Source organism: Corythoichthys intestinalis, chromosome 4 (genome assembly GCF_030265065.1).
Source record: "Corythoichthys intestinalis isolate RoL2023-P3 chromosome 4, ASM3026506v1, whole genome shotgun sequence".
Taxonomy (NCBI): domain Eukaryota; kingdom Metazoa; phylum Chordata; class Actinopteri; order Syngnathiformes; family Syngnathidae; genus Corythoichthys; species Corythoichthys intestinalis.
Window position 1 is genome coordinate 53,151,030 of NC_080398.1, and position 27,952 is coordinate 53,178,981.

A 27,952-nucleotide genomic window follows, 5' to 3' on the forward strand; every position below is an offset into this window, starting at 1 on the left:
CAACTCAAAATATAGCCATTAATATCCAAACCTCTGGCAACAAAAGTGAGTACATCCCTTAGAAACTACGTACATCCCTAAATGCCCAAATTGAGTAGTGCTTGTCATTTTCCCTCCAAAATGTCATGTGACTCGTTACAGGAGTGCTGTCAGCATTGCTGCCTACATCAAATTGGTGTGCATGGCTGTCAGCCCAGGAGGAAGCCTCTTCTGAAAGAAAGCCAGCAAACAGTTTGCTGAAGACATGTCAACAAAGCACATGGATTACTGGAACCATGTCCTATGGTCTGATGAGACAGGTGGGCTTTCTTTTGTACTGTCTTCAGAAAAGGCTTCCTCCTGGGGTGACACCCATGCAAACCAATTTGATGTTGTGTATGTTCTGAGCACTAACAGGCTGACCACCCACCTCTTCAATCTCTGCAGCAATGCTGACAGCACTCCTGTACAGACTCACATGACATTTTGGAGGGAAAATGACAAGTAGTACTTAATTAGGACATTTAGGGATGTACGTAGTTTCTAAGGGGTGTACTCACTTTTGTTGCCAGGGGTTGAGGTATTAATGGCTATATTTTGAGTTATTTTGAGGGGAAAATAAATCAACTCAATTATATAAGCTCATTAAGCTGCACACAGACTACTTTTCATTGTGTCAAAGTGTCATTTTGTTAGTGTTGTCCCATGAAAAGATATACTTAAATATCTGCAGAAATATGAGGGGTATACTCACTTTTGTGATACTCTGTATACTCTGAAACCCAGTGAAGACGGTCATCTTCAAGTTGAAGAAAATATGGCACTACACACAGCAGTCAGGTTTGGCATAAACACTCATCAGGAATTTCACATTATTTTAAGTTAGACGCACTTACTATGTTGACAGCTGTGTGCCAACTCCCATTTAACACTAGTTTCATTAATTCGTTCAACCCAACCAATTCCCTAGAATGGCATGCGTACTTCATGTACGACCGCACTATTGAAGTTTTTTTTTCTTCTGTTATCTGTTGGGGCGGGGGCAGGAAACTAAACTTGTCTGAACTGAACTAGTTAGGATCAGACATTTTATGACAAATGTATTAAGAAGTTCCAAAGGATTGGCATTCTTTTCACCACGCTATGTTTGTAGAGGAATAATGATATGAAACGGGTCTTGGATATTTTTTTTAAATTGGGATTTTGAATTAAATTTACTTTTAATTCGTCGCTATTATTACCGTATTGACCTATTTTGGGTGTCGAAGGCTGTCATACCTTTCAGTATGATCGGGCCCCTTTTCTCCCCTCAAAAGATGTAACCAATTTTCCAAACGTATCTTATGTCAGGAGTAAAGCAAACATGCCCAAATCCAAAGGCTTGCGTCAAACAGTTCTGTAGTGGACAGGAAGCGGAGTGATTCAACATTTGCTCTCAGCAGCTTTCTCTCCCACGGCAGCCATTTTGGACCACCAGCGCCTGAGCTCAATTGTTGGGAAAAGGTAAGACTACGTTTTCACCAATTACCATCATTTGCGCTTGTGCCATCGCAGCCTTTAAGACAATGTGAATGCGAAGTAAAATTAGGCCCTCCGTGTAGATGTAAGGGCAGCGACTTACTTAGCCATCATTATTAGCGTAGTTTAGCTTGAACTCTTGTTAGCATGCCTGAGCTCTTTAGCTTCCAAATTTATAACCCGATTCAAGTTTGACTCCTCTTAGTTTGTTAGTTTCCTATGCTGTGTGTGTTGGTGCATTGGACAGTTTCATAATAAGCCATTTTCACTTTGCGTAGGCTACCATGACATCGCAAGCCAGCTAACTTTAGCAAGATGCTAACGTTCTTTCCATACGACCATGATCAACACTTTAGCCATTTTGGCTCAAACCAGCAACACTCTCTGAAAATGGAAACTGTGAATTCGTGTGTGCTGCTTCTCAGGTTCGAACTCCGAAAGGAATGTGGGACCAGGGAGGCCAGCCCTGGCCGCAGTGGCCTCTGAGCCAGCAGCAGTGGATGCAGTCCTTCCAGCACCAGCAAGATCCAGGTCAGTGAGCAGAAGCACTGGTATTCGACTAAATTTAAAATGGGTCAAGATTGAGAATATTTCTTGGCGTAAATGTCCAGAAGATCATAGTTTTTATATCTGCTTGTGAGCAATACTCAAGTTTACATCACTGATTATTGTTTGGTCTCTCAGAACCAAACAAATGTTTTACACACCCTTGTAGAATTAATGAAATATTAGCATATTTGTTCGGGTGATGAGAAAATGCTTGCTGTGTAAATGTTTATGTCTGTAAAATGTAGATTGCCCAAAATAATGCTCTGAAATCATTACTGGCATAGATTCAACGAGGTACTGTAAAGATTCCACAGAGAGTTTAGTCCATCTTGAAATGGCAGCATCACGCAGTTGTTGCAAATTTGTCAGATGCACGTCCAGGTTGCAAGTATCCCATTCCACTCCAACCCAAACGTGCTCTATTGGATGGAGATCTGGACTCTGGAGGCCATTTAAGTACGGTGACCTTATTGTCATGTTTAAGAAACCAGTCTGTAATGATTGAAGCTTTATGACATGGCGTGTTTGCTGCTGGAGCGGTGATGGGATATATTGCAAGTAAAATATTTGTAAGTGCAAGACTCAATACATTTTATGAGGAAACCGTGCGTTGAATTTTTCTATTGGTGGGAAAAAGTGCTCGAGTCACTTGTGCTTAGTGCTATAGGGATCAAATCTTTCACGATATGGGCCATTTTATCTTACGATATCGATATGATACGATATCATAATTTTTTTGATGATAGGGTGAAAACTACAAAATTATGACAGCTTTTCTCCAACGCGATATATTTTTTAATTGACATTAAATTGCCCTGCCACAGTGTCACCCTTTTCTTCGATGGCATTTGGAAACTTATCAATGTAGCAAGTTAGCCCCAATTGGGCGCCATCTGCTGGGCAAAATATGCATTGCAGGAGCTGGTTTATTTACAGCGATAATGACCATAGACGTGTAAAATGTCGATAGAACATTTTATATCGTTTTGGCAATGTATTTTGTCATATTGTACAGCAGCAGTACGACTCATGATGTAGAATTTCAAAACTGAAATGCAAGGTGTAAGCATTGTAAGTGCTATCTGACCCTCTAAACCACAGGACTTGAAACAAGGTAAAATTAATGGGGCGGAAATAAGTAAGATTGTTACATTTTTTTTTTTTTACACAACGTTAGCCCTGCTATGTTGATTATGACCAGACTTTTCTGGCTTGTTTATTACCATGATGAAGCTTAGGTAATGTCCTTCTGCGACTATCATAACATCATTTGCAAACATGATATAGTTCATTAATATGTTTACATTCATTCAGTCATTCAATTTCTTCCAAAGAGATGAATGAACCTAATTTTGCAGTGCTGTAACAGTTTGGAAAGGTATATAGACCCTACCCACGTGACGTCACAACTCCGCTCTCCTGAATGGTACCGCCCACTTGTCCGTCAAAACATAGTGTTAACCTGTTACGGCTACGTACATTTCTCCTATTTACGGCGTGTTTTTCTGCTCCTTAACATTAATAATCAAAATGGTGAAGGCGTGTGTGGCTGTTGGTTGCACTAACAGAGAAGATGGAAGGAGAGACTTGAAGTTTTACCGTATTCCGAGGGATCCAAAGAGGAGAGCAAAATGGACGGCTGCAATTCGACGTGAAAACTGGGCACCAAAAAATCACCACAGACTATGTAGTAGTCATTTTATATCCGGTAAGATGCATTTAAGATATACTTAGAGGGTTTTGGGCTGACAAATAACCACAATTAAGATCATTGCGAGGCTAATCGCCGACAACATACGACGTAGTACGACATAGTTTCAAATTCAAGATGTTTGTGACTTCCCTTTCTTCCACCATCGTTATTTTTTGAATAATATTTAGCTGGTACCAAGCGAAAGAAACTGGCCTCGTCTACGGGGCTGACAAATAACCACAATTAAGATCATTGCTAGGCTAATCGCCGACAACATACACGTATGTATGTAGTGAGAGTGCTATCGCTAAACCATATAAACATTAAAAGCCTTAACTCCATTGACAAACGACATGAAATACATTAGACTTGACAGTGGATGTTAGCAATAACAAAAGATTTTGAATTGAAAATTTCGTAACTCACCTTTCCAAACACAAGATAGATTTCTGCCGAATTTTCGTGGACGAGGACCTGTTTCACCCAACCAGCAACGAAGTATTTATAAGCCTCCAAGCTCTTGAAGTTTTTCAAATTTTCGTGGGAATAGGCTGATTTTGTGTGGACAAGATAATTGTAAATATCAACGTAGCAGATGTCAGGCAGACAGGGCGAAGACAGTGGGTCGAAAAACATCGATTTGGGCATCAAATATGGATCTGGCGACTGTATAGAATGAAGCTTTTCCACATAACGCCTTTTATGCAACACATCCAGTGAGTTTACGGCATCAGAAAGCACCGGGTCTTCCATGAAATGCATTTTAAATTCCTCGATCAATTGAAAACAATGCTAATACAGAGACAAAATGACGGACAAGTGGGCGGAACCACACAGCGAGCACGTGGTTTTGTGACGTCGGTGGGTAGGGTATATATAAAGTAAAAAGGAGACGGGGCAACCCCCCCCCCCCCCCCCCCGATCCCATTACTGATAAAAAATTTGGGTTGAGAAACAATTCTCCCATTTCACTTCTTTTGTTTGATGGTCATATCAATACAAGGATAGTCATCAGTTAGGCTTTTCAAATAGATTCCTTCAATTACTCTGGTTCATGTGCTTTTGGATTTGCCTATGAAAACAACAAAACAAATCAATTCTTTTTTTCTGTTTGGGTCACCCATTCTCTTAAACAGTAAATGGAATGTTTAACTTTAAAGCCAAACTGATTGTCACTATGGTTTGATACGACTGAACACTCCAAGCTGGTATAGGCTGCAGAACCCCTGCGACCCTGGTGTGAATCGACCCCAATCACCAACGTCACACAATCACGTGATCGCTGTATTGTGCCGCCATATTGTCCGTCATTGTGTGTCCGTATTGTCAATGATTGTAGTTTCTAAAGGTGGATTCACTTGCAAATTATGGAAGCCCCGGTGCTTTCAGATGCTGTAAACTCATTGGATGAGTTGCATAAAAGCAGTTATTTGGAAAAGCTTCGGTCGATCCAGTCGCCAGATCCAAACCGATGTTTCCTCCCGTCCGGTGTTCTGCCAAAATTTCACCGGTCCCGTCCCGTGCGTCAGAGCTCGTCCTGAGACCACAAAATTTCCCATCATACTCAAGTTTATGTCACGATGAGGAGTCGGGTACCCAAAATCGGCACCGGCCCGAATATAAACCGACATTTGGTCAGCTTAGCGTCACCGTTGTCACGATTGTAAAATGAAACTTGATCGACAACGGGCCGTTGTGTGCCGAAAAATAGCTGCCCTGCGTGAAATGTCCCCCCTGACGGGAGTACTTATTTATAACGCTTTATTGACGTGAAAACATCAAATGTTTTCATGGACTCATTACAGTAATGGATTTATGACTGTAAGATCAGTTTTAAATAAATTACACAAACTATTAGTACTGTATTTTAGTAACAAATCGTGGACTGGGCCAAATAACCATCTATGAAATGTATTAGTCTACAGGTTTTCACGACCATATCCCAATGACAGTCACACAGGTATGACATTTATTAGTTCAAGCAGAGTAAAATAATACATATTCACAGTACAAGAAAGTCGTTTCCGTATGGGCGCTCCTGTCAGGGGGGGGACATTTCACGCAGGGTGGCTATTTTTCGGCGCAACACCTGTTGTTGCGCTCACCTTCTTGCTGCGCGACCGTGGTGACGAGCTTCATAGTCTCCGTCTGATGATGTCTGCGATTGTGTTGGCATCATATTGATGTTTTCGCCGCTGTCTAATGGCTGTCGACACAAACGCATCATGGACCGAGATAAACCAACCGTGCTGCTTTAGAGATTTGCCCTTTTAACAATGGGCACAAAGCAACTACTAAAATGACCGTTTATCTTCTCTGTTACTGCAACCAACCGCCACACATGCGTTCACCATTTTGATTAATCAATGTTAACGATTGTCAGGGAGGTTTTTGGGTTCGTTTACTAGGCGGTGATTCCTTAGACAAGCAGAAAAACACGCAGTAATAGGAGGAATGTACATAGCGGTAATATGTAAACACGATGAGCTGACGGACAATATGGCGGCACCAGTCAGAAGGGCGGAGTTGTGACGTCACGTGATTTGGGTCTTTAGTAAGCTTGAGAACGATAAACCAATACCACCGGATATCCGGTTTTACAGGTGAGAGATACAGATGTATTGATAGTAAAATTACCATTCGACAGTAATTAGCCATTAAGTATTCAATGAACCGATAGTAGAGACAGATTTCAGCTATCGCGAGCACAAGAACCAGCTTCTAATGCCTAGTTCAATGCATTGCTTAATATGATAATAATTTAGCTTTTACTTCACATACTGCGCTTGTGTCATTCAACACACAGCGCACTTAGATCGAGACCGCACGCATGATATAATATGGATAAGCACTACTCACAGTCGTGGTTGCCTTAACTTCCCATGCATTTCGGCAGAACCGCTACTAGTCGCCGTCATTACCCGATCGTCACGGGCGTGGCATAACAACCCAAGAGCTAACGAAACCACTGTAACGCACGCTCCGTAGCATTTTCTTCACAGCCCAAAACAAAACTAGTAGTGCCAACGAAGCAACATGCTAAAACAACGGACAGAGTGATCGCCGATGCCAGCGACGTGCAGCGATTGATTTTCAACGCACCCAGGAAAACAAAAGTCGGACTTTGAAGTGATGAAGGCAGCCAGATCTGTTCGCATGGGACAGAGCTTGTGTGAAGTGTGGAGCGGTACAGAGATCGTGAGTTTTTAACCCTGAAAAATAACCCACTACAATGGTGGAAAGGGCGGCATATTGTTTCCACGAAACGCAGTCTACTTAAACATGAACATGTGGATTAGTTGATCTTCCTCAAGAAAAATGTGCCCTTCAAAAAAGATATGGACAGTGATGAGGAATAAAAAATGAGGAAGGACAGGCATAAGTGAATAAATTTGCTGTGTATTAGGTTAAAGTAATGATTATTGACCTGTCTGTCTAAAATGCCATGTTTTTATTCCCCCAATTATACCAGTCGTAAAGCATAATTTATTATTTATTTATGATAACACTAGCAGGTTTAACTTTTTTTTTTCTAGAGCAGCTGCATATAATTAATATTTTTTGTTTGTAAGATGTTTACGTTGAAAGTTTGCACTTAAATTACTTACCTCTTGTGTTAAAAACACCAGGAAATACAGTAATTGAATTACTGCACTTTATTGTTGTCTGTTACTGGAGTTTTATTGTCAATCCCATCCAACAAAATGACGGTCATATAGTAAGTAAAGTTGCACCGATACCAGTATCGGCAGGGGGGACCGATCCGGCCCGAATTGGTGGTATCGGTATCGACGAGTACCAACATTTAGGGCGCCGATACCATCTACTGGCATAACTTTAGCGCAAATGAACTGTCCTCCCCCCGTGAGCCAACTTCCCAAATCCCGGTGCATGACATCTGTATGTCTCGAAATTACGAAATGAAAATAACACCTTCGTCATCAATATTAAGGATGTTCACTACAACGCATATCCGCACTGTTACGCTGCTTTTATAACATGGCATTCACAAACGATTAGCATGCTTAAGATAACGCTTGCTGTAGTAGCGCCGATGGGATCAGAAAGGTTAATCCCGTGAGAGACTAAGCAAACTCATGGTTTCATGATGAACAATGAGTGGCAAATTAAGAGCGCCGTACTTCAAACTCGTCCTGTTTATGAAAATCGATTGTCATATTATGCTGGTGTTGTGCAGCAATAAGCAGAAGTGACTTCTGTGGCCAGAAAACACTCAAGCGGCACAGCGCGCACGCTAGATATCATCAGATAGCAACCTAGATGTCCTATGTCCGATCCCATGCCAACTCTCGCGCGCACGTACTAGATATCATCAAACAGCAACCTAGATGTACTACATTAGATCCCATGCCATTAGCTGCGTGAGCCCAGAGCGACGCGTAGTCCAGATACTACATTGATGAATTAGAAACCGCCATGACTGAATGGCCAAATCAATCCATACCAGTGACTATAGATAATGCTGCAAATACTGTTAATTCAGCACGTTACATATGGGCTCGGACCACAAATAGGATGTTTTGCTTATATGGTAAATATAGCTGCTAAGAGAGCTGCAGCAATCAACAGTGTGCCCCACTTTACAAACAGTAAAGATTGTTCTCAGCACTTACAGTATATACAAAATTTCTTCAGATCAGTAAGAAGTAAGCACATACATATTATGCACTAAAATGCTTGTTTATATGATGGCACTGTTATTTTTGCTTGTTAGCAAATTAAAAAAAAAGAAAAAAATAATAACAGTTGTATTTTCTGTTTCAGAGCATTAAATGTATTGAATTGTATCGAAAATCGTACCGAACCGTGACTTAACTGTATCGTTGCATCCCTTATACATATATATATATATATTTTTTTTTGTGTATGTATGTATGTATGTATGTTTTTTTTTTCTTTTTTGCAAACAGAGTGGTATCGGTATCGGCCAATTCAATAGAAAAAAATACGATTGAATAGTTTTATGTTTGACAATTCAACACAAACATCAGCTATGGTCATAGGCGTTTTTGGCCTTCACACATACTATGGTCAAAACATGTTATATACAGTGCAAAATAGTGAGAATTTTTTTTTTTTATATATTATCCAACACAAAAAGGGTTTGGAGGATATCTCTTTGTGAAGTTAGGTATTGTACCCATCACCTTATCAAAGGTATAATATATATGTACATGCAACCAAGCTTCTCAAACACACATCTATATAAAAATTGAAAAGATTCATAGTGAAGAAAAAATAACAAACATTGAAAAAAAAAGTATTTTCAAAAATATTGACTAGTTCAGTTAAATTCAAATTTTTTTAAGCATGCGACCCTATATATATATATATATATATATATATATATATATATTTTTGCACACTCAATAAAGTTGAGTGTTTTTGAACATGTCACTAAGCTGCGTCACATACAACGTCACACAGCCTACTCATCCGCCGTTTGCGCGCTGCTGTCACTTCTACTCGCCGAGACGCCGACTGATCCGAGGAAAACAATGACAAATAGAGCTCATCCTATTCCTTGAGTTGATGAAATAATGGATTAGCTTGCGCTAAATTTAGTTTTCAATTCATTCTGCACATTTCAAAATCGCTCGCTCAATCCAACCGGCCGTTGTTTGCTACGCCTGTCTTTTTTTCCCTTAGTTGGCGCCTTGCTCGTCAATTTAATAAAAATGTTCACATTCGGTTCGTCCTTCTTGACATCACAACGGCTCTTGGGATATGTAGTCTTTTGTGCTGCTTTCGGTTTTGAAAAAAGGACAAGAAATGATGGAAATATGGAGATAGACACATGGTCCATGCAGCGTGTCAATGCATATTTATGAGTGCAATAAAACTATAAAACTCAAATGACATTATCTCCCGTTTTACTTGGTCGATTGACTTCAAATAAAAACTGGTGTGGACATCAACTTCCGTACTTTCAAACGAGAGCAACCAGGGGCACGTGGGTGACGTAATTACAGCGTTACGAGGCTTCAAAGATGATATGCGTAAATGTGTCGCATCCGACACGTTCGGTGTTAAAGGGTTAATCAGCTCTGCATTTCTTTACCTTCACCCCTTTGTCAGCTCTACATGCAGTCAGTGAAAACTGCCATAAATGCAGACCTAATTGGCATGCGGCTTGCCTCACGTGTAATAGTCTATTTTGTTACTACCATAAAGGCAATATACAGTGGGGAGAACAAGTATTTGATACACTGTCAATGGGTTTTCCCATTGGTAGTGTATCAAATACTTGTTCTCCCCACTGTAGCTACTTCTCTTCAAAAAGATATGAAAATCACAACCCCCTTTTTTTTTTTGGCTTTAGATGCGAGTCCACATGGGACCGCTTCCGGGTCTGGACCCGGACTGCCAGGTAATGACTTCTGCGCCGTCAGGTTTTTGCCTTTAATGCTTCTTTTCTTTCTTTACATAGGCCAAGTGGACTGGGCTGCCCTTGCACAAGCTTGGATAGCTCATAAGGAAACGACTGGATCAGAGCCTAACATTCAACCCAATGGGCAGGACATCCAAGGTCATGAACCACCTGCACAGGGCAACCATGGGTCCTTCCAGAGTGATTCTGCTTTTGGCAGAATGTGGCAGCCAGGTACACATTTGTGAAATTAGGCGTCGTGAAATTTGGCCATTTTTTTCTTTTTAAGGTGTTACCAAAGCAAAGGGTTGTTACGCTTAAAAAAATGCAGCATAGAGGAAGACTTTGTTGTCAAATGAAGTACGATTATCAAATCAAATCTTGGGTTCCACAATTACCAGTTTAAAAAAAACTAATAGTATATAAAATGAGGGTGTGTACTACTTGGGCTGGGTTTTAGACACACACCAAAAGCTGGTCAAAATGAAATGGATAAGTAAAAAATTTCATCGCTGTATCTAGACAATTCTGTACTAAATAATTCACCAGAGAGAGACATCAAATCAATTTTAACTAGGATGGCTGGCATTGAATGATCATGTTTCAGTGCCATTGTTGGCTATATACATACATGCAGGGATGCATCTGGGCCGCGCCCTTGCGCCATTTACACATTTTGACAGCCACTGGCGCAACTTTGTAACTCCACTGCGCCGGCGCAAGTCTATTACGATTAGCACATATTGCTACATGATCTGCGCCACATATGACATACTTCTGTTAAAATAGCTAAAGAAATAAATTTAGTTAAACAGCAATTGAAAACTGTTCGTTTTCCTTCAGAGGTTTTAACTTCTGTCGTCTGCTATCTTGCCTTACCGATATCTAGCCTAGAGGTTAGAACGGCCTAAAAAATCCGGCCCAACCCGACACGGCCCGCTGGTATTGAAGCCCGACCCGGCCCGGGCCCGATCAATTAACTAGATTTGCAGGCCCGAGCACGGAAAACCTGTGTTTTATTTATTTATTTAATTTGTTGTAGTGACGCGGAAAAAAAAAACGCAGCAGCAGCAATTTATTTTCATTTCTTAGAAAAACAGAAAAACGCAAGTTTTCTTAATGTTTTAAATAGTCTACATATTTTTATGATCATTATAAAAGCATTTACACAACGAAATAACACTGGGAAAGTTTAATATAATAAAAAAAACATAGTTTTGCAGACACAGAGGAGAAGATTCAAAAGGATCACATTTCTGTTGCCTTTGTGTGCATAAATAAGTGTCTTTCGTAACGAATTCTCAGTTGGCAGAAAAAAAAAAAACGCAAGTTTTCTTAATGTTTAAATAGTCTACATATTCTTATGATCATTATAAAAGCATTTACACAATGAAATAACGCTGGGAAAGTTTAATTAAAAAAAAAAAAAACATGCGGTTTTGGGAACACACAGAGGAGAAGATTCAAAAGGATCACATTTGTGTTGCCTTTGTGTGCATAAATAGAAGTCTTTCGTAACGAGTCGCAAGCGCCACAGCCAGAGGAGAAGAAGAAAAAGCGGGCGGCGCCACGGTGTTCATGTGTGTGCACAAGCAAATGCACAATACAGAGAGCCTTCTCTCGGTTTTATCCCATTTTTTTTTAATATATATAATTCATTATTAGTCCGGCGTGGCGGCCCGACCCGACCCAACCCGAACGTGAATGCTTAACATTTTAGGCCCGAACCGACCCGAAAGGCACAAAATCTAACCTCTAATCTAGCCATAATCACCTTGCATTTGTTTCGGTGCGTTCCAATTAAATTAAAATTGAATTAAAATTGTTTGTTGATATATTAGAAAAATGGATTTTACTCAAATAATGGTTTTTCATTTGCAATTTAGAAATATCATGCTCCAATGAATGTATTTTGGTTTATTTCAATCAGTTTTGTGTACTTCGGCAATCTAGTTAAATCGTGCTCCATCAATTTTAGAATTTGGCCCCCTTTTCAGACAGAAGGGGGCCAACTGGCCGCTTTTTTTTTAATTTCCCAAATGAATCCCTGTACATGCAATGCATTTTGAGAAGTTACATTATGACATTTCATTTTATGGGTATCCCAAATTCCAGAAAACACTTCATAAGGTGCTATAAGAAGTTTGTCACTTTTTTACTTGCGACCACCTCCTACCTGAAGCGTAACTGCATCCTGTGTTAACCTTGTGCATGGCACGCACCCTTGAGCATGCAATAAGCAGGGCTTCCCCTAGGATTTTTTGAAGCTGTGGTGGTGATGGGCTGCATCAAAGTCGGACAGCCCCACATGTTGTGCCGTGGCAAAATTGCTTCAAATAATGCCTAATGACGCTTTTTTTTTTTTTTTTTTTAAAAACATTTTTTTTCTTTTCCGAGAAGAACCATAACAAAGATCTATTTGATATATTTCATTAGCCGGGCTAATGAAATATTTTGAAACGTGGCAGTCTGTTCTTCCTCGTACCAATAGTACTACTTACATCTTTCTTTATTTGGCCCTAATATGCACTGCATTACCACAGCAAGAATAGTCCTTCTGTAAACGGACCCTTGTCCATTGACAATTTAAATCTTTACTAAATACTTCAAAATACTCATCTGAAATTGCTACCAGTGACATCAGCAACGAACAAATTCTATGCTAAGATGCAACGATTTGGGTAAAACAAGCCAAAAAGAACCTAAATGTCATGCCAAAGTCAATATTAAGGTCATATTTACAAGTTTAAACCAGAATGAACTTCATTAACTTGAAATACCTTTCTGTGGATCTCATTTGCAAAGCGTGGCGGCTTTTGTTTTGGGTGAGGCAGTGTGCCACAAACTTTTACGTGTAGGGAAAACCCTGAAAGAGCATTTGGCCCATCAAATCATCACCAGAAACGTAAAAAAAACCAAACGTGATTGTTAACTGTTAGTAGCAAGTCTTTGGTTAGAAAGGTTTTGTCAAACAGAGACTACGCGGAGGCTCAGTGAAACAGCGCTGCTGGCATAGAAACGCGTGTGGACGTGCACAGGCGTGTTTTCGTCCATAGTGTTCGACCAGAGCAATCTATTGAAGGGGGGAAAAAAGGGCTTATTGGGGTATTGGTGGAGCATGCATTGTGTGTAACAGTATTTTATTGACCCTTGTATTGACCCTTGAAGTGGTCTTTCTCTTTTATTATACTCTGCACACTTCAGATCGGATTGTTTTGAGGAATGGACAAAAGGAGAGACTGAAGGCTTCAGCACTAAAGACCACATAAAGACTCCCGATAAATGCCACTTTTCAAGGAGAAAACAATTCTAACGGAGAGTTGACTCCGGTTGATAAGAATGAGGCTATCATAGCATCCATTAACATTGAACTAGACAAAATTCATGCAGAAAAGCAATTTTGGGAAGGTTCCCAAAACCGTACTTTTCGGAGAAAGCAACGCAGGCATGGAGAGAATATGCAAACTTCACACAAGAAGGCTGGAGCTCGTAATTGAACCCTCGATCTCAGAAATGTGAGGCAGATGTGTTAACCACCCATTAAATAATAATAATAAATAAATAATAGTATTTTTACATAGTATGGGTATGAAAGTGAGCGTGAATGATTATATGTCTCTTTGTACGCTGTGGCTGGTTTGCAACCAGTTGAGGTTATAAAGCTGCTTTCTGCCCACAGTCAACTGGAATAGGCTCCAGCACCCTCGCGACCCCCGTGAGGATAAGTGGTATGGAATATGATTGGGAACATATAGGTTTAAATGGGTATGCTATGCTTAAAACGAAAACTGATAAAATGCGTTCAATTTAAATAACTGGTTAAACTGCTTTCATGTGTTGACATTCCTCAACAAAAATCAGGTGGAGGAGAATAAGGTGGAGCTTTTTTATTGTATCCCGCAAACGGAACCCCCATCCGTGTCCCATGCTGCCACTCAAACTTTGTCAATCCTAGAACACTTGTCAAACTTTTTATTTGGAACATGTTCGAATGATGTCTGTCTGTAACAATACTTAGGATGTTAACATGGTCCAAAATGGTATCATTTATAATTCTTATGACATTTTTTCTGGAGTAAACTTGATTCAAAGACATTTCCTAGTTCTCTGACCCGGACATTGTCACAGTTTACAGCTAAGTTCAGCCTTTCCTAAAAACCATGTGGATTTGCCTTATCACCAAAGTAGTGATAACATTTTATTCATTTAAATATGCGGTGTCAAATTCAACACGCACGCATTCATTTCTGGACCGCCTATTTTTACTAGCATTTCAGTCAGTACTTTGTCATAAACAGAATGGGGAATGCATGGCCAACCGCCACCGCCTCCTCCACCACCTCCTGAACAAACCTGGATTCCTCCTGGCTCAGCCCAGATGGATGTCGTGAACCACAGCGAAGATGGAAACAGCCCGGACAGTGCAGAATTCAACTCTGAAGCGCGGCGTGGGGTTTTCCCCCAGAACAGCCATGGGTATGGGGCACAGCCCGACAGCTACGCCATGGCCCCCATGGCCATAAACCAGTTTGATTATCAGGTATGCAGATGATAGAGTAAAAATTGTTGAAGCATTTGGGTTTTCCATAGAAACTTTGCCAGGTCCATTCATCTAGGTGTATCAGTCATTGCCTCCTTGAGGCACTTGAAGGAATCTATTGGCATGTTGAGGATCCAGCATGGTTTGGTTTTCTTTTCATAGCTTTTGAGCCAAACGGCATAGTGGAGACATTTTGGCTCGCGCCTTTATAGAAGAGAAGGACCCCAACACAACATTCAGCAATTCAGACCTATGATTACTTAATGTAACTTGTGACTTGTGCTGTCTTTTAACAGCATGGAGCGGCTTCGTCTTTTGGCCCTCCGCCCTCTGGCTTCCATTCCCCATACTGGCAGGGTCCCCCTCAGAACAGACGAGATGCCCGACCGCCTGGCTTCAGGGACCGCCCAAGATCGCCTATGCAGCTTCCTATGAAACAGGAAGCTCCAGCACCACTTGGTAAGCTTCTTCTCATTTAACTCTTTTAGTGCCATCGACGATGATAGTCATCTGATGATTATTCTGTGAAGGAAATGGCTGGAATGTTCATTATTTATTATAATCAGCCGACTGATGGAATATTGACCCTTTATAAGGCGATTTTTTTTTTTAAATTTTGGTAATAAAGAAAAATAAAACATAACCCAATAAACACCTTCATCTTGTTCTCGTGTCGTCAGACGACAACTGGCATCCACTTCGTTATGTTTAGTCTCCCAAGACACGTTTTCAGCGCGTCGTTGTGACGTCATTGTCATGAAAAAAAAAACGTTTGTTGAGGAAATATTTTCATTATTGTCATTGCTGACGAAAACGGCACTGGTGGACACAGGTCTAAATTATAATTCTATACATACATAAAATTATTAAGTAAAAAATGCTTATAAAGCACAATTAAATCAACCTTGATTAAAGAAAAACATTCTAACATTCTAGTTTATTTTAATTTTGTCGTATTTAACTCATTGTCTGGCATTGACAATGATAATTCATTTAAACTGGGAGTGACTGGCTGTGAATGCTTATCTTTCTATCTTTTCCCGAGAGAGGCTGGCTGCATTTGCAGCAATTCCCAGCCTCTCCTAGTCAAAATTGATTGGATGTCTAGCACCGTCAATGGTACTAGGAGAGGCTGGCTGCATTTGCAGCAATTCCCAGCCTCTCCCAGACAAAATGGATTGGATGTCTAGCGCCATCAATGGCAGCCAATGAGTGCCCTATAAAGGATTATGATCGTATAATACAAACAAAAAAAATAATTGCCAACTACAAACTTGTGGTTAAAGTTATTACTATAATAGTACAGTACTATAGTATCGTTAAAGTAATAAGACATTACATACTTATTTGGACCCCTGGCAATTTCCAGATGCGGTGAAAAGGCGAACGCTACCTGCCTGGATCCGAGAGGGACTTGAAAAGAGGGACAGAGAAAATCAGAAGAAAATGGAGCAAGAGCGAATGGAAAAAGAGCGTGCAGAAATGTCAAAAGATGATGACCAAGACCACGAGATTGATGATGGAGTTGATGGGCCTCGTGTGCCCCGCAAGAGCAAATTTGTAAGCATTTAATGTAATAATTTTTGAATAAATTAAATTGCTGTTGTAAAAACATTTGTTTGCCGTATGAATGTTGATTGAAGTATATTGGAGATCATAAACCATTGAGTTTGTGCTACTGTCATTATCAGGACAGTGATGATGAAGCTAATGAAGACAATGAAGAAAAGCCTCCTGTAAAAAGAGAGTTTGTCGTGCGGAGCCCATCGCCTCCTGCAGAAGATAGTGAGCCTGAAATGACTGAGGAGGAAAAGGAATTCCAACTGGTCTGTCCTGCATTACAAATAATGTTACAGCTCACGGACTGACTGCATGTGTTTTTTTTGTTTAGATGGTCATCACAAAAACACTTCTCACTGAAATCCTTCTGGAGGTCACCAATGAAGAGATCCAGCACATTTCAAAAGAAGTTCACCGCAAAGCAACACGAGGTCTGTTCTTGTCTTGTCCAGCTAATGCATTATTTTCTTGCAACCAGTTAAAAGTAAATCTTAGAAGTACACTATCTTCATATCTGGTATAGCAGCAGTGGCTGTGCAAAAAATGGGGGTATTTGATGTAATTGGCATTTACAACCATTCTCTGCTAATGCATCAGTGAGAGCGGAGCATTTAAATCCAGTGGTGTTGCACATGGTACTTAAGGTCCTGCTTCCCAGTAATCACAAACTGTTAGCCATGTGATGCACTAGTAAAGACTGGTTCTTTCCATCAGACTGTTTTGATTTGGAATGTCTGGAAGTTTGTTTGTTAACCCTCTCTCTTTTCTCCCATTTTGTTTTTTTTGTTTTTTTGTTTTTTTTTTTTTTTTTAAATTTTGTTTCCTGTTACCAATGGCAGCTCATGTGAATAGTGCTTTATCTGTGACTCCCCATCCCTTCTCTAGCGTCTATTGCCTTTGAGAGAATGGCGATATGTGTTTTAACATGTTGTTCCTGTTGTTGATGTGAATCAAAGCTCCTGCAAAACAGCTGGCACAGTCAAGTGCACTGGCTTCTCTGACTGGTCTCAGTGAGTATCCATTTTTTCACGGTGGGTGGGAGGGCAGGAATATATATACATATATATATTTTTTAAATTATTACTATAGTTTGGGAAAGTAACAGGAAAATATCACCCAAATATTCATTTAACCTCCAAGATATTAGACTGTACACTAATTTCTAGGGTTATTTTGTCCCCTCGCCCTTTTTATGATAGAAGCATGCAATACACTACCTATTTGTTTGATATATACTCTTAAGTGTGCTGTAAAACTAACATAATTTCTCATGTATAGTACACATTTTTCCCTAATGGATAATTTTTTTCTTCTCATCGACAGTAGTGGTGCATTTATGGTGCCGCCATATTTCCGTTACCGTGTTGCTGTCGAGTCCGACTAATATTACAAAACTTGAGAATAAGTGTTTTATTGGCAGTTAGATGGCAAAAAAAAACGCTCAACCATCAATTTGTGTTTTAGAAAACAGCACAAAATAGCAAATTACTGTGCGGCTTTAAAACCAAAGTGATCATCGGTGCCAAATCACTCAGGAGTGCATTTTCCCACACGTCTTCGGCAATGCCTCTTTGCTCGGTAAACAGCGCTCATTTGCGCCAACACCTGAGTGCTGACAGTTGGAACTATTAGCAGGATAGAACTCTTAAAACAAAATAAAGTGCTCTGAACAGAAGAAATTTATTACATTACTGTGCCGATATCGACATTTTTAGCATGGATATCAGCAAATCCATTTTATCTACAAGAATTTGGGAAATTAGCTTTTGAAGGGAGATTGTATAGTTGCATAATATACATGAGACATTATGTTTAGTTAGACAAATAGCCTCTAAATAAGAGGATTGTAAGAATTACAATATATGACAATCCCTTTCCAAATCTAAATCTTGGGGGTTCTGTTGTGGCAGGTGGTCTGGGTGATTATGGTTCAGAGGAGAGTGCAGACGAGGACGACCGCAGTGCCCGTGGGTCAGAATCCTCCGACACTGATGAAGAGGAGTTGCGCCATCGTATCCGGGAGAAGCTGGATGCCTTCTATCGCAAAGAGCGAGAAATGCAACAGCTCCAAGAAAAACATGCGCAAGATGCTCTGCTTGCTCGTGGTGAGACTTCTTCCAAATATTTAATTTCACATTTGCTAAAATATGTGTGTATACTCAAAATGAGCTTTTTCCTCCTTATATTTCCACAGAAGACTTGGTCAAGGAACGATTGAGTAGAGAAAGGGTTGAAAATGATGAAGGCCAGTTAGAAAATTATCATAAAGAGGAAGTGAAAGAGAGGGAGCCAGAACTCTTGGTAGAGAGGCGTAGGTCCCGTAGTGAGATTGAGAGTAGTGAGGTGAGGCATTCGGGCAGGGGAAAAGAGAGGTCAGGCAGAAGTGGTAGCGATTCACCAACCAACGGTCACAGCAGCAGCTCTCATTCTTCTTCCAGCCGTAGCAGCAGTCAGTCGTCCTCTTCATCTTCAACATCCTCTTCTCATAGTTCCTCGCGATCCTCTTCCCCTCGAAGGAAGAGGAGACGTAGTCGATCTTCTTCCCATAAGGCCCGCCGGCGAAGTCGCAGTCGCAGCTCTCGTAGACGTCGTAGTGAAAAGGCCAGGGACAGGAGGAGAAGCAGCACGGAGCAAAGAGCAGCGCACCGCAAGAAAGACCGCAGCGATTCCAGAGAACGAAGGAGTCGCAGGAGTCGATCCAAATCGAGGGACCGGGGCAGGGCCCGAGATAGCCGCAGTCGCAGCAGAGACAAGGGCAGAGAGAAGGATAAGGACAGGAAAAGAAGCAGGGAGCGCAGGGACAATAGTCACAGCAGCAAACAGAAGCAGAAATCCTCCGGCAAAGATGAAGAGAGGAAGCGAGATCGAAGCCGTAGCCATGAGAAAGAAAAGAAAAAGAAGGATAAAGATCGGCAGCGAGAGTCTGAAAGAAAGAAGGATAAACCAAGGACTAAAGAAAAGACCAATTCTTCAGTTAATGAGGAAAATGGCAAATTAAAGAAACGGAAAGAAATGGACTCTCATGCTGACTCACAGGGTGACAGATACTCTAGGCAGGATAGCAAATCCAGCAAAAAGGGCTCAGCCAAAGCTAGCAAGAGATTGTCAAACTCTGATTCAAGCAGATCCCCTACGCCGGAACATAATAGGGAAAAGAAATCTAAGAAATCCAAACGTAGTCGCTCACGATCAGCGGAAAAATCGCACAAGTCTGGTAAGAAGGCAAGCCGCAAACACAAGTCTAAGTCACGATCAAGGTAGTATTTGTTTTTTTCTCTTATATTCCTCTTCTGTGTTTTCATTGTATGTCTAATTCTCATTTCTCACAGGTTGTCTTAACCATCATGTTTAAATATTAGGAAATGATCCATTGTTGGAAAATGTTTTAAGAAGCTTTCTATAAAATGCAATTGTTGTGCTTGGACCGCTTCTAATGTGCAACTTTAAAATGTTATCAAGCCTTTGGGGACAATTTTGTAGACAAAAGTGAATCTACACTAAATGTCTCACAGCATGCTTTACAGGGTAGGCTTTCAGGCCATTATTTTGTAAATAAAGGCTTTTGTTTTCTGTTGATTTATGGTGGGTGAGACACTATTTCGACTGTGTGACTGTTTTTTTTTTTTTTTAGTCTGAGAAAATGTATCTGTGCATTAGTAATGTTTCTGTGCATGTCTTTCAGGTCAACATCCCCTAATCGTCATAGCAGACACTGAGGATGTGCCGCCCCCACCACTAAATTCCATGAGTTCAAGTGGCTTGTCTCATTATAGAGGCAATTGTGTAGGTGGTCATCCCTTGACACTTCTTTCCCCATTGTAAATATGTTATTTTTTAAAGTTTGTCTGAGGAGCAAGTCTTGAATGGTTTAGATTCTTTCTTGTATCACTGACAAGCGTAAGTCTTGGCTTACGCCAAGAACTGAAGGTGTATTGTTTTAAATCTTAACATGATTCACAGATTTCCCCATCCAACATTGTAAGATAGCCAATATAAGATGTCCAATAAAATTATTTGTCCTCGTCTTGCTTCATTGGTCCTTTCATGTTGACCAGCACTGATATGTACGTTATACTTTATAGAGCAATTTAATATGGAAATCAGAAAAGATGTGCTTGTGTATGTGGTCATTTATTTGCATTGTGGGTGGTAATAGCGCATCTATTAGAAAGCTATTGAAGCATGAAACTGGAGTTTCCGATTCAAATAAACAATACATTAAAAGAAATAATAATGCTGTAGTGGGTAGAGTGTTGCAAGCCTATTTGTAGAGGTACCCTTGAGAGGCACTACAACTACACTGTCCTATAATCTAAATAGATACTAAATAAAAGGTGCACCTCTTTCTGTCCTACATCACTGCATGCGATTGGATGTAATTTCGATTGTTAAAAAAAATGCACTTTACAAGTTAATTTGACAAACTTTATTTTATATGCACATCTAACTTCAATGTTGCAGTTCTGTTTGCACAACGTGCTGCACTTCGATAAAGCAGAATGCCAAAATTCACTTAGGGTGTTTGATCTATGAGTGAACCAAAAACATTTCGGCTCAGAATTGGCTTTTAAACAGTCCGTATAATCTTTGCTATATTGTCATAAGACACCGATCGGACATGATCAATGATCAACATTTGCTTGCCATCGCAAGATCAAGATAGCATGTTCTGAGATGTGTGAATTGGGACCATTTGTTAAAAAACTGAAGACTGGTCATTTTTTCCCCTCAGTCACACTGAACATATCCCTCATGCTTTAATATGGCATGAAACAAATCGTGTTTACATTGGAAATTTAAATATGTAACGGTTAATAATCTGCACATACTAATATTTTCACATTACCACACAATTAATTTACAACTCTCATGAGGATCAGTTGTGCGCAAGATGAATGAAAACTCAATGCAACATTGACGTCACAAAATATTGTTATAATATCACGTATGAAGAATGAATTCTCAAATTTATTTTGAGTCTATAAACATGCGAGCATCAGAACCTGTCTGCAAGCCTGTTTCTGACCGAGAAGTCGGAACCTGTCTGCATGCCTGTTTCTGGCCGAACAACTATGGCTTGACTACGCATTTCACGCATATTTAGATATCACATATATGTTACTAGATGTTTGATTCGTCTCTATGGGGCAATGGATACGATCGTCGCTGGATGGAAGCCATTTTGCGTCTGGGGCTTTCGATAAACAAGTCATGGGAACAATCGTGTTCAACTTTTGAACGGTGTCCATGCCAGTATTTTCGTCATAAACGACAGAGATTAAGCAAATTAAATGCTTAAGCAAACATAGTATTGACAAGATCACTTTGCAAAAAAAAAAAAAATTAACATCAAACCTGTATCACAACATCGTTAATGCGGCGTAATAAAGCAAACAGTCTTTATAATCATAAGTTTGGCGAGATGAGTTCGTTGAAGTCAGAAATTCACTTAAGATTGCTGAAGTTGAGCCCGCTAGCGGAGCCACCGACGCAAGATGGCTACCAGTTATCTACGTCGCCGACTCCCATCTTTTGAATCTAATTTAGTACAAATTAAATATGGTATTTAATGTCAAATATAGTTTGTCATCAACATGTTCTTAAACAAGTTTGGCCGCGTTACGTTAGGGTTGTACAGCTGCAGGACAGTATCATGTGGTGCCGTCAGGAGTAACGTGGATCGGAACCAATTCAGCTGGACCGTGGCTTGTAAAAAGCGATCACTGTGGCTTCAAATGAATGCAGGGAAACAGACACAACAACACGCTACACACCATCAAGTCAGGTACTGTACCTGAGAGTGTTGAGGCAATGCTTTCGAACAACAAGGAGGTCAGAAGAATGTCAGTGTGCCTGTTGGTTGCCATTGGGCTGATTATGTTTCAGTGCCGTTTTGACTTGGAGGTCTGACAGTAAATGATCGCTGCTCCAGCCCGTGTGTATTTTATTTGGTTTTATTATATTTTGTTTGTCTTATTTCAGGTGCGGTTTTAGAGTTTGGGCCACAGGGGCACTGATCCCACCTCTAATTTGAAAGGCCCCTAAAGTGCACCCGTTCCCATTTTAGCACAAAGCATGGCAATCGGCGAATCTTTTCTGAAATGAGAGAGAATGAGATAATGCTGTTTCTAGCGTATGTTAAATATTAATGGTGCTTTTTGTGTTTAAAATGGCTTTTCAAAAAAAGTGATTAAAATGATTGTTCCTTACTTGCACACAGTATTATTAAAATTATTACAAACTTTAGTAGTTCATCTTTGCTTGACAGTGTCAAGCAAATATATTTTTACCGCCACATGCAGGATAATCAGCATATTGCCTTGATGGCCAAAACAAACCATGGGGCCCCTTCTTGGCCCGTTTCAGAAAAATCCTAGAACCACCACTGTCTTTTTGACTGGTCCTCGAGTCTGTCAATAAAGATTAGGAACTGAATGTACCTACTAGAATTCTTTATGAATTCTTTATACAGTACCATATATTAGGCTATATGTTTCATTTAATATTTGTACAATAATTCGATCATAGGTTTTAATTCATGAAATATTTGAATTAGGCCTGTCAGGTTTCTTTCTTTTTTTTTTTTTTTTTTTTCAAAGGACCTCATCTAGTTTATATATACTGCGGCACAATCTGACTAACACTCACATTGTATTTAATGAGTTGAAGCTTGCAATCATGCATGTAATATAACATTTATGATTTTGTATTTTTTTGAAATTGTGGTTGTCAGTGTGTAGAGTAAATTCTTAGGCCTAAAACATCCATCCGTCATCTGGACTGTTTATCCTCACGGGGTATATGGCGTTGCCGGGCCCTGTCCCAGCTCGGGGCAACTACTGTATATGGGCAAGAAGCGAGGTACACCCTAAACTGGTTGCCAGCCAATCGCAGGGCCTATATGGATAAACAACCTTTGGATTGATGTATCGTGTGCTTTTGGGCTCCGGGAAGAAATCCATGCAGCCATGGGGAGAACATACAAACTTCACTCAGAAAGGCCAGAGCCTATAATTTAAACATTGGTCTCAGTTCTGTCAGGCAGACGTCCACTAAAGCATTATTGCAAAAATAATTGGGTTCCAGCAATAAACAGAAATTTGTAGTCTGAGTCATTTGTTGCAAGTTGCATGCTCTCTCTGTTATGTTGTCCTAAAACATGACTGTTTGTTCACCTGTATTTTCTCTATCTGTCCTGTGACTAACTGGCGACCAAGGCGTACCCTATTGATGTGTATGACTTGACAGGGGTTCCTGATTTAGCTCATCTGTGACCCCAATGAGTATATCTGGATGGATGGGCGTTGATACTTAATGAGAGGTTTTCATGATTGTCCTTATTTGTATTGTCTGTGCATTTTCCCTCTCTTAAGTTCACGATCAGTCCATCAGACAACGGTGGACCCTGGTGAGCTGAAACGGTTTCAAGCGCTAGCCATTAAATGGTGGGATGAAAATGGAGAGTTCAAGGCCCTCCATGCCATGAATGACCTGAGAGTGCCTTTCATAAGGTGTGTGTTTGTACAATTGATGGATATGTTAAGGAGTTAACTTTGGGTTAACTGAAATGAATTAACTCAGGGGTAACTGAAATTCATTAATGCTGTTAATTCCATTAATCGCACATTCATATCAGAGCTACCAAAAGAAAAATTAAGACCTTTGTCTGACGCTTCTGTGTCTGTAATCTGCACATATTCCATAAGGAGTGTATTTTGGGTCAGAGTAGGCTCCAACATCAGTCCTGTCTATTGCAGTGGTGGGCCAAACATACAGGCTCAAGTACTAGCCACACAGCCAACATCTTTTCTTTTTTTCATTTAAAGAAAACACATTTTCTTATGGCAGTACATTCATTTAAAAGTGTGTTTTTTTTACTGGCATGTGTATTTGAGAATGTTATTAATCTTAAAGATCTAATGTTATTGATTGCAATTACAATGTTTTATCATTGCCCAGCCCTAATAAATAGTCTTTACATTTTTCAGTGCAGTACCGGTATATTACTATAATTTATTGGTTGTCTAAGCATAACTTGGGGACATGTGTTCTTGTGGTATTTTAAATCCTAGTATTCTAATTGTAGTTGACAGGATTCCAGCACACATGGATACATTTTCAGCCAGTAGCATTTGAGTCATCCTTGTCCTGCATATGTGCTTGCTTTGATTGATAAGATCTGCTTTGTGGGCTGAGCATGGTAATCGCTACTTGATCCATCCAGGGCAGACTCCATTGCCATTCTCCTCCACCCCCACTGAGGTCCCCTTGGTGCCATTGATGTGTCGTTATGGTGACAGTATGACAGATCCAGTTCCCTTGTCTTGCGTGTAGCTTATTTGCCTGATGCATCTCTACCCTGAGGACATGTCTGAACAGGATTCAGCATCATTTGCAATATTGCTGCTGGATTGTCACCTTGTGACATTCCTATGGTGATATTGTCATTGCTGCCATCGCGCTTTCTTCTATAATAGTATATTGCACATTTGGGACCCCCCGTTGTTTAGAGATCGAGCAAACAGCGGTTTTAATCAGAATAACACGTCACACAATACTGTCTTTAATATTTCAACACAAAGTAGGTTGTAAATTTACTTGTAAATTTATTGGCATCACTGATGGATAGCTACTGTAGGTGGTACTATTAATATTTTTGTCATCTGCGTATTTTCTTTCATTGCACAAAAAGGTTAAAAGCCTCCTCTGTAACGACAGCAACGCATGTGCTACACCCTTCTTGGCTGATGTTGTTGACAAGGTGAGGCAAGTCAAGATTGAGACAGTGATGCAGTAATCTGCAGCTTGATTTGAGCCAAAGGATAGCATGCGCTTGTTGCATACGCCTATTGTCCATTGCTTTTGAAAACAGGAAAATCTCTGGAGCTCGCACCGCCATTAAATTTTTTTTTTATAAAATAAAAATAAAGAATAGAATCACCTGAGACTGTTAGAATCTTAGACACAATTTTCTTGATCTACTGTAGGGGGAAATCAACAATATTTATTTTAAACTGGTTGGTAAAAGTTGTGTGATGACACTGAGCAACAAAAGTAGTAGTGCTGGTCGTAACTTCAATCATCAACTATTTTGTGATGAAAGACAGCTCGAATTTGTTCATTAAGTTCTTCTCACATCTTTGCTTTGCTGTGGTAGAATAAAGCTTAAAAAAAATCTAAAGAAAACAGTAAGGGTTAATTCGCCCCACGCCACAACATTACTTTGGGCTGATTCAACAGTTTCCCATTAGATTTTTCTTTTTAATTTTTGCTTCTTTTTTTTGGGGCGCAGAGATAATTTGCTGAATGCGCAGAAAGCTCAAGATCCTGGGAAACCACTTGCAGGACTGAGGGTACTGGATGTTGGCTTTGGAGGCGGCTTGCTCACTGAGGTAATGTTAATGTGTGCAGAGCTGATGCACTGTATGAAGGATAAGCAGACAAAACTATCCCCCATCAACACAATCTTCTACAATTGTTTAAATGGCTGCCTTTGATGCCAGATTGTCTTTTCTTACAAAGCTCAAGTTTGTTACAATGTGAGAAAGTGCTCTCAGCGCCCTGTGCCAGTCCTCACATGTAACAATAAACATTGTAACGTTTGTCCAATTCATGGTTTCTGTTGACTTGACTGGTCTCAGTTTGGTGGAGTGGACAGTCGGTCGTTTACAATTGTTTATGTGTTTGTTCATGTTGATCGCTGCTCAGTAGGGACCGAGCGCCTGTCTCAGCCTTCATTAAAGCCATGGCTTTACAAGCTGCATTGTGTGATCTGGGAAGACAAAATCAGGTCCTGTATTTACGCGGCTCACACAGACTGTCATTTAGATGCCGACACAGGAGCAAGCCAAAAAGTCTGTGTGTGGGAATTGCAACAGGGAATGTGTCTCTAGATGTTTTTGTCAAAGGAATCTTTCCCATCAGAGAGGATCATCTTTAGGAGAAAGACACTGGCCTTGGGCAAGCAAATCAAACTGAGATGCATTATTAGTTTTCTCAACCAGGGGATACTAAAACTCACTCTCCACCAACTCCCAATTATTATTAAACCAAGGCTCACATTTCCCATGTCAAAATATCATGGCACACAACGAAACAGAAATAACACATGTGCATAATAATAAGATAATGATGATCTCCTATCACTTTCCTGAGGGCTTATGCGGGTCATTAAAAAGCATTATAGACAAGTTTCCGAGGTACTTCCGCTTTACTTCTGCATTTCTGCTCCGGACTTCCGTTTTACACTTTCTCCAACCAAAACAACGATGGAGCTGGAGTGGCATTATTCATCAAAATCCCTCAAAAAAGAAAAATTTGAAATGCCGCATCCATCTCCTATCATGACGACATGGGAGGACAACATGGAAAAAGAGTCGCCACAACCAAAATAGATTTGTATTTTATTGATTTAATGGCAGTAGATGGAAACGCAATCAGGGACCTGAAAATCTCTGAAGCATTCAGTTGAATGTGTTTTAATATATGAATATGGGAATGTTATGTTCATGAAGGCAGTTGTGGAACCAAGACAGTGCCACCACAAAGCAATAACAGGTACAATTATGTTCAATTTGACTACAATTCTGTGTTGCGTCACAGCTGATACATCATGAGCTTTGCATTAGCTTCAGCAATAAAGAATGGAAAACAAACACTCATCTACTACAACTTAGTCATATACAGGCTTTTTACCTTAAATGCATAAATTCAAGTGTTACACATTTTTTGTTTGTTCCTTTACAGCTGGAAAACGCTGATAGTCAAGGGAAGGCAACTTGATTTGCCTCACAACAACACTTACGTTGATGGACATATATTGAGACTAAGTGCGTTCTACCTTGATGATGGAAGGCTGAATTTATGCTCCACCTTCCTTAACATTTTTCAAAAAAATTTCTAAATTGTGATTTATTGACCTGTTTTGCACATGCACCAATTGTTTTAAATAAAACAAGAAATAGAATCATGTTGTCCAAAAGTTTTATTGCGATCAGTCTCTGCAATGATAAAGGATGACATTCTATTTGTGTTTATACAGTGTATCGCAAAAGTGAGTACACCCCTCGCATTCGCATTTCTGCAGATATTTATATCTTTTCATGGGACAACACTGACAAAATGACACTTTGACACAATGAAAAGTAGTCTGTGTGCAGCTTATATAATATAGTACATTTATTTTCCCCTAAAAATAACTCAAAATATAGCCATTAATATCTAAACCCCTGGCAAAAAAAAGTGAGTACAGCCGTTAAAAACTACGTACATCCCTAAATGTCCAAATTGAGTACTGCTTGTCATTTTCCCTACAAAATGTCATGTGACTCGTTACAGGAGTGCTGTCAGCATTGCTGCAGAGATTGAAGAAGTGGGGGGTCAGCCAGTTAGTGCTCAGACCATACGCCGCACTCTACATCAAATTGGTGTACATGGCTGTTACCCCAGGAGGAAGCCTCTTCTGAAGACGGTACACAAGAAAGCCCACCCGTCTCATCAGACTATAGGACATGGTTCCAGTAATCCATGTGCTTTGTTAACATGTCTTCAGCAAACTGTTTGCAGGCTTTCTTGTGTACAGTCTTCAGAAGAGGCTTTCCCCTGGGGTGACAGCCATGCACATCAATTTGATGTAGAGTGTGGCGTATGGTCTGAGCACTAACAGGCTGACCCCCCCACCTCTTCAATCTCTGCAGCAATGCTGACAGCACGCCTATAACGA

General features: G+C 40.2%; 2 protein-coding genes across 4 annotated transcripts in view; both read left to right on the top strand.

The window, feature by feature from the left end:
* The first annotated feature begins 1,036 nt into the window (after positions 1-1,036).
* On the top strand, positions 1,037-20,254 carry pnisr (PNN-interacting serine/arginine-rich protein). Of its 2 annotated transcripts, XM_057834322.1 has the most exons (13): positions 1,037-1,482; positions 1,923-2,028; positions 10,083-10,130; positions 10,191-10,364; positions 14,429-14,670; positions 14,967-15,129; positions 16,040-16,230; positions 16,362-16,496; positions 16,562-16,661; positions 17,187-17,240; positions 18,141-18,335; positions 18,425-19,487; positions 19,913-20,254. In XM_057834322.1, the coding sequence occupies exons 2-13, from the start codon at positions 1,941-1,943 to the stop codon at positions 19,944-19,946; spliced, it is 2,487 nt and encodes an 828-aa protein (XP_057690305.1). In that variant the 5' UTR covers positions 1,037-1,482; positions 1,923-1,940; the 3' UTR covers positions 19,947-20,254. The 2 variants fall into 2 exon arrangements, with proteins under 2 accessions (XP_057690305.1, XP_057690306.1); XM_057834323.1 differs by lacking the exon at positions 10,083-10,130.
* A 151-nt stretch (positions 20,255-20,405) lies between these two features.
* Positions 20,406-27,952, top strand: part of coq3 (coenzyme Q3 methyltransferase) — a 19,131-nt gene continuing 11,584 nt past the window's right edge. For both annotated transcript variants that reach the window (XR_009063001.1, XM_057834324.1), the window contains exons 1-3: positions 20,406-22,015; positions 23,604-23,741; positions 25,523-25,622. Coding sequence is in view for 1 of the 2 variants with exons in the window: in XM_057834324.1 (XP_057690307.1) it covers positions 21,825-22,015; positions 23,604-23,741; positions 25,523-25,622 (429 nt within the window). In the remaining variant the exon portion in view is untranslated. The remainder of the gene's footprint in view (positions 22,016-23,603; positions 23,742-25,522; positions 25,623-27,952) is intronic.